Genomic DNA, 13,241 nt, shown 5'->3' on the forward strand with positions numbered 1-13,241 from the left:
TGCATTGTTGAAGCGGGATTTCAAGACGTTTGTCCTTAATCTCATTTGTATTCACGTCGTGAGTGTGCTAATATCACCTATTCACAATTAAATTAGTATTAAGCAAGTCGCACAAATTCGTAGGTGGTACAACCTTGGTTCGCTGTTATGAGGGTTGCATCCTTCCTGTCCGTTACCAAAGCACAAAGATTTGGGACTAATCTCTGACTCTTAGACAAGATTGACGCAATCCTCCAAAGGTCAAGTGCTGCCTTGGCCACATCCTTGTGACAGCTGATGGATGGGAAAGGAAAATTAGCTTGTACCTGTTCATACTTAAATGGTAGCGAAATTCGATAAAATACACGTAGTAAAACCTCAATTTTTTCATTCAACTCTAAAGTTAGTTCCGTGTGAATCTTTCAATAAGCCAATCAAAACTCTCCTAAATCGATATTCCCAGCTCGGATTTCATTCCCCGTGACCGCAAATTTCACCAGAAATGAAACAAACCCCAACAGCAAATAAAAGCATAAAAGTATCATAATCACCACACCATCCTAGCGCGTCATCTTGTCACAGGAGATGAAGAAAAGAATCCGGCAACATGTTGAATATTACATTACGATTCTTTTCGACACATTTCCCTCGTCCAATCCTGGCAGCAGTTGCTATACCAGCGAACGGAACTGAGCAAATCATTGAAGAATTTCGCTGCTTCGGCCAAAGTGCCATGCCATACCCAACGAACGACACTCTCGGAAGGAAAACTTTTTTGATATAAATTTTGTATTCGTCGCGTCTATCTACACGGCATCCCTGCTGCCGTTACTGCTGCAATCCTGCCTGGACCATACAGAAACAATAATACTAACAATATTTCTCTACTTTTCTCCCCCTTTTTCGACAGATGGCAACACTCACTCCAACCTTTTAGAGGTCCTCTTCTCGTGCAGCAGGACTAACAGCAGCCAGCCAAGAGCTCCAGCTATGTCAACATAAAAATATTGCATTCCACATTCCAGTGCCGTGCTCTCCGAACTGAACCTGGGGCTGGGCTGGGAAAGCAAAAATGTAAAATAATGCAAAAACAGTCAAGATGACGATAAAACTTCACGAGTGCAAACATAAACATCATCATAAACATCATCGCAGCAGTGACGGTGGCGGTCGTAGAACTAATTCCATTCGCGACAAAGTGAATTGCGAAGTGTTGTTGAGAGCGATTCCGGAAGATGTCGGGAATAGTGCAAATTGTCAGAATGGCGAGTTAGCAGAATGTGACTATTCCCGCGTTCAGAGGCAGAGCGATGACGGTGATGAATGCCGTTCGGCTTGTGCCGGTTACCGCCAGAATGTGGCCCGGAACTTTGCAGTAACGGCCGGGGAAGATCTACAGCGTTGCGGCACACGCGTTGGCAATGACTATCATCGGGATTGGTCACAGCAGCCCGCAACGGAACAGTACCACCTCGACCATCAGTACGATAACATCCGACCTAGCCATCCGAATAGTTTTAGTTTTAATTTTTGCAATCACACCTTTCTGCGGAATATATCTGTACTGTATATAGCACTAGTGTTAGTAGTAACAAATGGTAAGTTGGATTATTTCAACATGATGTAGTTAAGAATAGAATCCGAACATTTTAAAGATTATTTTACCTTTTAAAAATTAAGTAAGCAGTTCATTAGGAATTAGTAAAATACTAATTCCTAATGAACTGCATGGTTTGTGATTAACGCAACGGATACTGGGATTCAGAGGATTATTGGCAAGTTACAGATGCGTTACTCAGGCGTTACGTAAAATTTAGATCACTGCTCTTAAGGACAGACTTGTTAGAATCCCAATATGACCGCCACAATGGAGGACTTTGGCACCTACTCACGATTTTGAGGGCACAAATCTCTTCGTAAACAAAACCAGCGCATCTGAGCTTCTTAGTTTAAGCTTATTACAAGTAAGCAAGAACAGAATAATAAAATACATTGTTGTTTGATGCTTGCTTCTTGAGATTTGGGCGTCTAAAGTTATGATGCACTGTTGAACCGAGATTTCAAGGCGTTTGTCCTTAAGTGAGTTTCAGGGAGGTTTCAGCGACGCTTAAAAGCGTTTCATAAACGTTTCAGGCTGTGTCAGAAGAGATTCAAGACGCTCAAATCCGATGACCTATTCTCAAGAGAGCTCTTAGAGATTCTTAAACAAACATTAAACTTGCCAGCACACAGTTGCATGAGGCTGTTTTAGCATGACTTTCATTCAAACATTCAAGCACACAAGTTATGCAATAGCGTGGTTCAAAATATCGTTTTTGTTCCACATCGCTTATTCGATTCGTTGCCAGATTCTATGCCTTCTCCCAAAATTTGAGCTCATTTGGTTGAAAATTGAGACTGCACAAGCCCTTCAAAGTTTGTTTTGAAATGACTAATGGAAAACTATGTTTTTCATTCAATCGACCGTAGTGTTTCCCCAAGTGCTCTAGAGCGTTAGTTGACCCTTGATATTTTTAGGCTTCTCTATCAGCTACAACTTTTCCGGAGACCACATTTAAATCGGACGCCTTATTAATTAGTTACCGATTTGTATCCAACTGGACAAACTTTAGCAGTGATCCACCAGCTTCCCAGCAGGCAACATTGCTGCATATGGCGCCAAAGATAGCACACTGAAATCATGGCTACTATGTTTCATTGCAAAATGCAGTGATGCCCACCGAATAGTTTAATCATCATGAGTAAAGATTTCGATTCTGGATAAAAATCTGTAGCTAATTAATGAGCCATGCGATTTGAATGCAGTCTTCAGCAAAGTTGTAGCTGATAGAGTAGCCTAAAAGTACCAAGGGTCAACTAACGCTCTAGGGCACTTGGGGATACACTACTATGGTCGTTTGAATGAACATCGTTTTCCCATAGTAATTCTCATACAAACTTTGAAGGGCTTATGCAGTCTCAATTTTCAACCAAATGAGCTCAAATTTTGGGAGAAGGCATAGGAAACCCTAAACAGTCCCAACAACACACCACCATACCTCCCCCCTGAGCAAGCTCTAAACTCCCATTAACTACACTCGCCACTTATTTCCCGGAAATCAACATTATTCCTAATCTAAAACACTATACAGTCGACTCTCCACATGTCGATGTTCTACATCTCGATATCTCTCCCTATCTCGATGGTTTGATCGGTCCCTTCAATCTGCATACATTTTACCGTTCTACATGTCGATACCTCCTTATCTCGATATCTCTCTATCTCGATGTGATCTCGTTCGTTTTTGCCCTAAATCTTCTCTCCATATGTCGATAAACCCGTCTTAACAGGTTGCTAGATTTAATTTCTTAGGTGCAAAACATTCTGGGGAAGCGAAGTGACATTTGTTTGTTGACGGTTTTTCCTAGTTACGGACGGTTTTTCAATCTAGTGTGCATTTCAAATTGGTTCTTGAATTCGATCTCTCCCTATCTCGATGGTCCCTTCAATATCGAGATGTAGAGAGTCAACTGTATTCGCCCCCCCCCCCCCCATTTAACCTAGTAGTTTAGGCTATGGTTCGCCAATCCGGAGACGGTGGGTTTAATTCCCGTTCCCGGCGGAAAAATTTTCTCGACTCCCTGGGCATAGTGTGCCATTGTACTAGCCACACAATGTACAAATTCATGCAATGGAAAGCAAAAAAAAGCCCTTCAATTAATAACTGTGGAAGTGCTCTTATAGGAGCACTCTATACAGTATGCGGCAGGAAAAAATGCGAAAGTGTTTTTCAACTTCAATCCTCATTTTCGTCCATTTGACATTAACCAATCTATGTTTCAACGTTCCATGATCTATAATAGGCTAGTTTCCTGAAAAGTTAATTAAAAAATTTCCCATTTTGGTCTAGACCTTTACAGGGCGGCGCCTGAAGATGAAGACAACCAGAACTTTAAAATCGCAGAAAATCACACAGGTCGCTAAATTTCGCATCTGATAAAACAAAATTTTTGATTTTCTCTACAATATCATCAAATATATGTACTTATTTCATCTGGTATGTGAAACTACATGGCTCTGGATCACTGTGGTCTGGTTGTTCATCGAATTTGAGCTAATTTTGTTACTGTTATAGTCATTTTGTTTAATGACCATTGGGCGCGCAGTTTATTGATATCCGCTTATTAGGCCTACATTATCACATGTTTAACATCAAATGTGTTCATTTTTATTTTTCAGTGCTAGAATATAGACATTGACTGATACACTGTCATGAAAAAATAGTCATATATATCCCATATTTAGCGTGTAATAGTGCCTTGAACTTTTCGCATTTTTTCCTGCCGCACCCTGTAGAACACTAAGTTGAAGAGAGGCTGGTCAAGTTCCAATGCGAACGACGAGCCATAAAAAGAAAAAAGAAACCTAAATCCCTCCATTTCGGTAACTTTATCCTAATGGAATCTGATTGTGTTCAAAGCAGTTTGAGTGTTTTAGATTAAGGTTAAGAAGATTTTACCTAAATGAATTCTACCTAAATGTTGGTTTGAGTGTAAACCAATTGAACGTGTTTAACAATGGCAAGCAATGTCTCTGGTATAGCTTGGTCCTGGAAAAAGTGTTTTGGCATAGTTTTAGACAAATTTAGGCTTCTTAGGAGAAAAATGAAAAAAAGTACATTTTCTTATAAAAAATCTCTTACAAACTTCAAACGCGAAGCCCAAAACGTAAGCATAATCATCGTTCCAAATTATTAGAAAGTTTTTTGGGATCTGAAATGGTAAATGATAAATCTTAATTTAATCAAATGCAATCTTATCTGCCATTGTTTTTTTGCAAATAACGGATGGTCCGGTGCTTTATTTATCCTATTAGAATTGTTTAACGAATTGATTGAAACTTCTTTTACTTTTTATCTGGAACTTCTTCGACAGGGTCTAACTCAGAAATTTCTTCATTTATGGCGTCAATAATTCTTCCAAAGATCAATTTAGGAGAGATTTGTGATGCCACACTTTTGACAGCTTACCCAGTACAAATTATGCAACTTTTTAATTATTTTAACAACAAAATATTTATAAATTCCTCTTGTCCGCTCCATGCTAGAGTATCTACAAATAGAAATGACACGTGTTCCAGATGATAAACTGGAAGCTTTACCAAAATCCCACTTTGTTGCAGACGTTTGATCCGATAAAACCGAATCACCAGATTTAATTAATTAGTTTCAATGTAACACTCACCATAACCCAACCATGGGGTTTTCAATTTTCTACTTTCTCATTCCACGCAACCGTCGACCCGTGAATCCGTTCAACCCGTCTACACCACCCACGACCACACTACACGTGCAGCGGTGGCAGCATTCGAGCCCGATTTTGTATACCCACTGGAAAACGTTACGGTAGCAAAAGGTTCGTATCCGATGGCATCACTTCGGCGCTAATTCACGCCCACAGGAAACGTATAAATCTTCGAAAACTTTCCAATAATTCAAAACCCTTTTCCCTTTCTTTCCACAGGGCGTGACGCGACGTTCACCTGTGTCGTGAACAACCTCGGTGGTTATAGGGTGAGTGGGGATTCAGCTCCTGCTAGGGTATGTATCGGTTCCTACAATACGGTATGAGTTCTTCCTTGTAATTTTGTGGTCGAAACCACCGCGTTTCCCTCGTGTTGTACTTCTTCGCACCTGGCACCCGGCACTGTTACTTGCACCTGTGCACCAAAGTCCCACTTAGAAAATGCACCAGAGCACCAAACCCAAAGAGTAAAGTGATATAGCGCCACCACCACTACTACGTTCACGCAAGTATTTCGTTTGCATTGAATGCTGCACAGCACACCAACGAGGTCAGTGATGCACAGCGAGTCATTGACCACTATCGACGGCACCGTGTTCCATTAATGCACCTGATTTTAGTATTCGCACTATCTAGATTTTAGCTCTAGCACCACTCAGTGTTAACTTTCCAAGCAGCACACCCACAGCACTCTGTGTAGAAATTGACTGTAGTTTGTTGAGATCAACGCAAAATATCGATAGCACAACTGCTCCTATTGCACCTAGAACAGTTAACCGCTCTTTCACCAGAACTATAACAAATCTACAAATTGGCAAACTTAATAAACACGGACTTCGAATTGAATTGGTCGTATGTTTGCTGTAAATCAGGGGAACATACGACCCATTCAAATCAAACTCCAGAAGTGTAAAAGAGTAAAAAAAGAATATCAAAGTATATTCATATAATCGAATTCTGTGTTAGGTTGGTATGATGTAAAATATGCGCTTACATATTGATGCGAGTTTATTCAAAAGGAAATGAAATAATTTTGACCATCAAAAACATCTATTAACTTTCGATGGCATTCTGCAACAGAATGGTTCAGTGATGTTCCAGTTTTTTTCAGGTCGAAGTTTGGGACGAGTCCTAAACTTGGAACGCCAAAGCTGGACCAAATTCTGATCATTTCCCCCCTGTATTTGTTTTAAATTCCAAATTCCAATCCCAATTCCCAAACAATCCCAACGATTTTTTTTATCTGTATTGACGAGATTTTAACCCTAGGCTAGTTCATCTCGGGACCCACGCTTTACTTCCCTTCCGAAGGAAGAACTCACATTTTGTGAGTTTGTCGGGAGTGGGATTCGATCCCAGGTCCTCGGCGTGATAGTCAAGTATTCTAACCATCACACCAGGTCCGCTCCCCCGATTGTTTTAAAAGAGTTCATTTAGGAATTGCATCTGAAATCGCTGCTGTAGAAGCTTCAGCGAAATTTTCTCCTGGAGTTCCGCAGGAAATTCTTCCTACAGTTCAATAGAAAAATCCGCCAGATATCATCTAGGAGTTCCATTATTAATTCATCTAGGAGTTCCACCGGGAATTTCTGCAGCTGTCTCATCATCGTGAATACTTCCAGAAGTTTCACCGGGAATTCCTGCAGGAGTTCCAACGGCCTTCCTCCAGGATTTCTACTAGGAACCAACTATATTAGTTCCTCCGTGAAGTACTCTAGGAGATACACCAGGACTTTCTTCAGTAGTTCCACCAGGAATTGCAAAAAGTTCCACCAGAGATACACCGAGAATTTTTATAGCGGACCCTTTAGGGAGTTCCACCGGGAATTCCTGTAGAAGTTCCTTCAGGCAGTCTTCCAGGAGTCCCATCGGGAATTCCTGCAGGAGTTCCACCTGAAATTCCTCCAAGAGTTCCACCAGGAATTCCTAGGAGAATCACCAGGAGATGTTATAAGATTTACAGCGAGAATGTACATTGAAGTTTCACCGGGAATTTCTCCAGGAGATCAACCGATTTTCATAGCAGTTCCCCCGTGAAATACTTTAGGAGATTAACCGGTAATTAATGTAGCAGTTCCACCAAGAATTCCTAGGAGTTTCACCGGGAATTGCTATAGGAATTCTATCGTGAAATTTCATAGGAATTACACAAGGGATTCCTTCAAGGGTTCCAGTGGGAATTTATTCTGGATCTCCACCGATAATTTCTTTCAGAAATCTACTGAAAACCCCACTGGGACTTAATCCAGGAAATTCTCTAGGATTTCTATCTCTACTATACCAATTCCTCCGTGTTTTACTCTTGGAGATACACTGGGAATTTCTATAGCAGTTCCACCGGGAACGCCTCTCAATGTTTCCCTGGAACGCCTCTCAAAGTTCCCCAGGAACTTCTCCAGAAGTTCCACCTAAAATTCATCCAGGAATTCCTGTAGGATTTCTAGCAAGAATAGCAGTTCTTCCGTGAATTACACTAGGAGATACTTATACTGGAAATTTATATAGATATTCCAACAAAATTTCCTAGGAATTTCGCCGGTAATTGCTATAGGATCTCCAGCGTGAATTTTCATAGGAGTTACACCAGGGATTTCTCATAGAATTTCAGGGGAGCTCCAACTTCAATGACTCGCACCGAGGATTCCTCTAGAAGTTCAACCCGGAATTTCTACAGGAGTTCCACTGGATATTTCTTTAGTAGTTCCATCTGGAATCTCACCGGGTTTCACCGGGAAAAGGAGTTCCGCCCAAATGGGAAATCTGCCGGGAATCAATCTAGTAGTTTTATCGTAAATCTCTCAAGATTTTTTCTATGAGCTTCCCAAAATTATATCAAGGATTTCTATCTGGATTGCAGATAGTTCTAGAAGAATTCTTTCGCAGCAGTTCCTCCGCAAACCCTTCCTGAAGTACCGATGAGAATGACCAGAATGTCTGAAATTGATTCTTGATAGAATCTATCGGAGGTAAGGTACCCCGGGGCAAGTGAGAATCCGGGGCAAGTGAGACCTACAGCTATATTTTTTATTATTTTTCATCTTAAAGGCAAACATTCTTCATGGAAAACATAGGTATCACATAGACGGATACTTTGAATTCAAAAATTGTTATTGTTCTCACCATAAAGGGACCATATATGTTATTGTTGTTGCCTTTCTCGTACACTAAGTGTACTGGAAAGGCTATATGTTCACTCCAAAAATGACTTTTTGATAGAAGGCCCGGAGGGTCGAGTCACATATACCAATCAACTCAGCTCGACGAATTGAGGTGATGTCTGTGTGTGTGTATGTATGTGTGTGTGTATGTGTGTATACAAAAAAACTCACATCACTTTTTGGCAGTAAACCTCAACCGATTTTAATGACCAATGGTTCATTCGACGCGGAATCTGGTCCCATTGTTTCCTATTGAAAATGGTTCGGATCGGTCCAGCCGTTCCGGAGTTATGGCCATTTAGGTGTTCCGGATCGGTACCCCAGGAAGGGGCCAGATATGAAAACGCTACAAACCTATTCATGCGACACATCAAACCACGGCACTTTCGAAAACATGATGAACGGTAAGCAGGAAAATAGTCTCGGGCCATATCTGAACCGGTAGTGTTCCGGAACCGGTTCCGGATGACCCGCCGGAAGTGGCCAAATATGAAAGTGAACCAAACCCTTCATGCGACACATCAAATAGCGGATTTTTTGATTACCTGATAAACAGTAGGCAGGAAAACATTCTCAGACCATATCTGAACCGGTAGTATTCCGGAACCGATTCTGGGTGTTCCGCCGGAAGTGGCTAAATATGAAAGTGAACCAAACCCATGCATGCGGTACATCAAACAGCGGCTTTTTCGATAGCCTGATGAACAGTGGGCAGGGAAACATTCTCAGACCATATCGGAACCGGTAGTGTTACTGAACCGGTTCCAGATGTCACGCCGGAAATAGCCAAGTATAAAAGTTAACCAACCCCTTACATGCGACGCATCAAATCGCAAGCTCTTCAGGCAACCTGATGAACGGTTAATAAAAGAGAATAGTTTCAGATCGTATTTGGATCAACCGATCCAAACCGATTCCGGAACCGGTTCCGGGTGTCCCGCTGGAAGTGGTCAAATGTAGTAGATATCAAAACCCATGCCTGTGGCACATTAAACAGCGGCTTTTTAAATAACGTGATGAACGATTAGTCAGAAAATAGGCTCAGACCAGAACGAAGATCCTTATAAAGGCTACCGATAGTGTTCCAGGACCGATCTAGGGTGTCCAGCCGGAAGTGGCCAAATGCCAAAAAGAACCAAAACTATGCATGCGACACATCGAACCGCGGTCTTTTTTTAAACCATGAGGAACGATTAGCAAGAAAATAGGCTCAGACCACATTAGAGGCTACCGATAGTGATGCAAAACCAGCATTGGGTGCTTCCTAGGGTGCTTCGCAGGAACTTCAAAAATGAACAAAGTCAATGCAAGCGATAAATATGTGTAAGAAAACAAAATCTTGACTGAACTAAGGCCACATACATACAGACGTCTTACTCTACTCACTCTCCATCGTCCTTGTTTTCAACGGTTGAAACAAATATTAATCGTTGTTGCTCGTTTGACGTCTACTCACTACCAACATCAAGCCGCAGTGAAACGCCACCTGATTAGCATTCGGCGATTATTTTTTCGTAACGATGAATATAATAGCAATATGTTACAAATGATATGTCTGTTTATCTGTACTAAAGCAATCTCATCAAATCACTGAGATGTAAAAATATACAGTAGGATAGGTCAACGTTATATGAGAATATTATCGCATCATCCCCGGAGAAAGTTTTTTCAATCCTCTTTTCCGTCTAAAACTACTGGGAATTTTCTTATGGGATTTAGTATGGGTAATTTCACTTGCTTCCGTGTTAAATTTTACATGAATTTTGTATCCTATGATAATAAAATATAGCCTAAAGTGTGAAGAAAAAACTATGTCGAAGACCGTAAAGCAGGGCTGTCCAACATACGGCCCGCGGAATCGATGAATGAAACTTGGCCCAAGGATTGAAATATTTGAAGATATTATAAAATTTAATATTAAAATTAAACTCGAAATAGGTAGAGTGTTTTGTTAAAAATTTTCAAAGATTTAAAAATTTAAATACATAAATTTAAAAATTTTAAACTTGAAAGGTACATTTTTTGAATGCGTGTAATCAGTTTCGTACCTTTTAATTCCGCCCTATGTTGCTTATCCTTTGACAGATACGCGTATTTCGACTACCACTTGTAATCTTCCTCAGTGTCAGTTATCCACTCCACACTGAGGAAGATTACAAGTGGTAGTCGAAATACGCGTATCTGTCAAAGGATAAGCAACATAGGGCGGAATTAAAAGGTACGAAACTGATTACACTCATTCAAAGAGGGTATTCTACTTAGAGGGTTCGAAAAGTCGGTACAAGATTGAAAGGTACAGCCAAATTTGAAGCAGTATTTCAGCAAAATTTACTGAATTTCAGAAAAACGTTGCTGCTGAACAGCAGAGTTTACTGAACGAATCAGGGAAGTTTGCTGAATTTCAGCAAATTGTTTGCTGCAACCTGCAGTTCGGCAAAATTCAGAAAAAAAGTATTCAGGGTGATTTTTGCAAAAAATCAAGAATTCTTGCTCACATTTTTATGACCCAAATGATGTCAGTGTTGTGATTTGCCGCGAGAACGGGTAATCGGATGTACAAAATTTCACTGTTGCATTCATGCTTTCGAAATTTGATGTCGAAATTTAATGTCTGGCCCGTCGACTGGTATGGAGTATCACTTGTGGCCCGCGGCCACGAACGGTTGATCGGTCTTCAGTGATAGTGAAGGTGCTCGAGCAGTCAACTGAAAATTCTGATAATTTTCAGCCCAGTCTATACGTTTAACGTAACGTCGGAATATGTTCAACTTATAAATTTCCCAATTTTATTAAAATTATTGCTTTTCTAAATAAGGTATTCTCGGGATTCAGGAACAGTTCGCATTACGTCGACGGAAAGATCATGCTTCGGAATGATGGCCCTAGCCCAGAATCTAGCTAAACAAACAATAGTAGAAGATTCCAAAAACAGGGACCGAATTCTAAACCGCCCGATAGGTAGGAGATTGTCCACATCACGACGGTTTCAAACCGATCGGACTCAATAAATACCAAAACTTTCGTATGACATTTTTAAGTTAGGCAAGGCCATCATGACTAAGAAACCTTGACCGATTGAACCCTTGAAAAGGCCCCATACAGATCGAAACGTCGGAAAAAATCATAAACTAGTGTTTTCGATTCCCCCAAAAGGCTGAAGCCAACATTCTGAAGCAAAATAATCCCAGTCGTATCCCAACCAAGGAAAGATCATGGGTACATATTTGACGAGAAAGGCACTATCACCACTAGGTGGATTAATCTGGGTTTCACATGTAATTTTCAATTCACTAAGTGAGATTAGCGTACCCCACTACATTCATCGTTTTAAAATAGTATAACAAATAAAGTAAAACTTTTTCGGTTTTAGGATAATATTTGGAGTGCTTGCAAATTATTCTAAGCGAAAAAGCTGTAATTTATTTTCATTTGTTACCTTTAGATAACTGCTCTCACTTGCCCCAGTGTATTTCAGCATCTGGGGCAAGTGAGACCTATGAGAATAAACAAACACATTTTCATAGTTTGATCTCGCTTTCTTCAGCCTAAGTTGAAATTTACACAAAAGTGAAGTAAAAATCGGCGCCTTAAGTAATCAATCGTTTAATTATACCTTATTATTTTTATTCTGATGATATAGCTGATTTTCGGGTAGAACATATTTTTTTTTCGAAACCATCTATTTTTTTATATTTTCATCTAAACAGATTCTATTATTTTTTCGTTTTTCGCTGAGTGTCAAGGAACCGCCCATAAAGTATAAAAAAAATGGAATACGGCTTATGCAATGTTCACGATTTAAACATATTTATTTAATGATCGTAAAATTATGTAAGGGAAAACATAACATCTGTAAAGCTTGAAAAATCTTTTGGCAAGATTCATCAACTACGTAATATGAAAAACAAGTTTGGTAATCTTTCGGCATTTAACTTTATGGCGCTTTTTGTATAAAAAAATCAATTTGTTTGCACGAGCTGCTAGAGTTAAATCATTTTTTTCTCAGTGATTCTTCATTATATGTGTTACGTAATTTATGCACGATACCACAAAACTTTTCTAACATAAATCGCTAAACATAGTTATTTGCAGATATTTATAATTTATGCTACTTTACAAATAAACAGCAACCATATATAGCCATTTGCATAAACATTCCGAATAGGTCCCACTTGCCCCATGATACGGAGTAAATGAAGATCTACTCCACTTTTCATTATATGCATAATATACAGAATGTTAACATTTTGAAACAGTTTTAATGCCCATTAATAAGTAGAAATATACCAACAATGTCTTTTAGAACCATTAGAATCATCAAACTATTTAAGTTTGAAGTTTTTTGGCTTGACAAAACTAAACTAGCATTTTTTAGGTCCCACTTGCCCCGGGGTACCTTATGGCACTTATGATTGCTGCGGGATTGTTTAAGAATATCAATCAAGAATACGTTTAATAGTTCGTTCGAGGGTTACTCCGATGAGAACTCCAGGAATTCCTACACGACTTCTCCCAGCAATTGCGCTAAGATTTCATCCTGGAATTTCTCCTCACCTTGAGGCCTCTACGACTTTCTTTCACATTCTTTTTCCATCTTTCAACTGTCGCAAAGACACTCCATCATTGAAGGATTGCACCAATCTTGTCTCAGAATCAGATATAAGCCCCGAAACCTTGTGCTTTGGTAACGGACAGGAAGGAGGCGACCCTAACAACTATGGTCAATCTTTGTATTTGTGGGACTTGCTTAATACTAATGTTAATGCCAATTTCTTCCAAGTTTCTCCCACAATTCTCGCAGGAGTTCCAACGAGAGTTGCT

General features: G+C 40.0%; 1 protein-coding gene across 2 annotated transcripts in view; it reads left to right on the forward strand.

The window, feature by feature from the left end:
• Positions 1-13,241, forward strand: part of LOC109431349 (basement membrane-specific heparan sulfate proteoglycan core protein) — a 189,586-nt gene that overhangs the window by 98,530 nt on the left and 77,815 nt on the right. The window contains exons 3-5 of one of the 2 annotated variants that reach the window (XM_062845623.1): positions 890-1,577; positions 5,314-5,373; positions 5,482-5,531. In XM_062845623.1, coding sequence (XP_062701607.1) covers positions 1,079-1,577; positions 5,314-5,373; positions 5,482-5,531 — 609 coding nt within the window. In that variant the 5' untranslated portion in view covers positions 890-1,078. Of the gene's footprint in view, positions 1-889; positions 1,578-5,313; positions 5,374-5,481; positions 5,559-13,241 lie in introns of both variants that reach the window. The other variant, XM_062845622.1, reaches the window with a different exon arrangement.

The sequence above is a fragment of the Aedes albopictus genome, chromosome 1, assembly GCF_035046485.1.
Source record: "Aedes albopictus strain Foshan chromosome 1, AalbF5, whole genome shotgun sequence".
In the NCBI taxonomy this organism is placed as follows: Eukaryota; Metazoa; Arthropoda; class Insecta; order Diptera; family Culicidae; genus Aedes; species Aedes albopictus.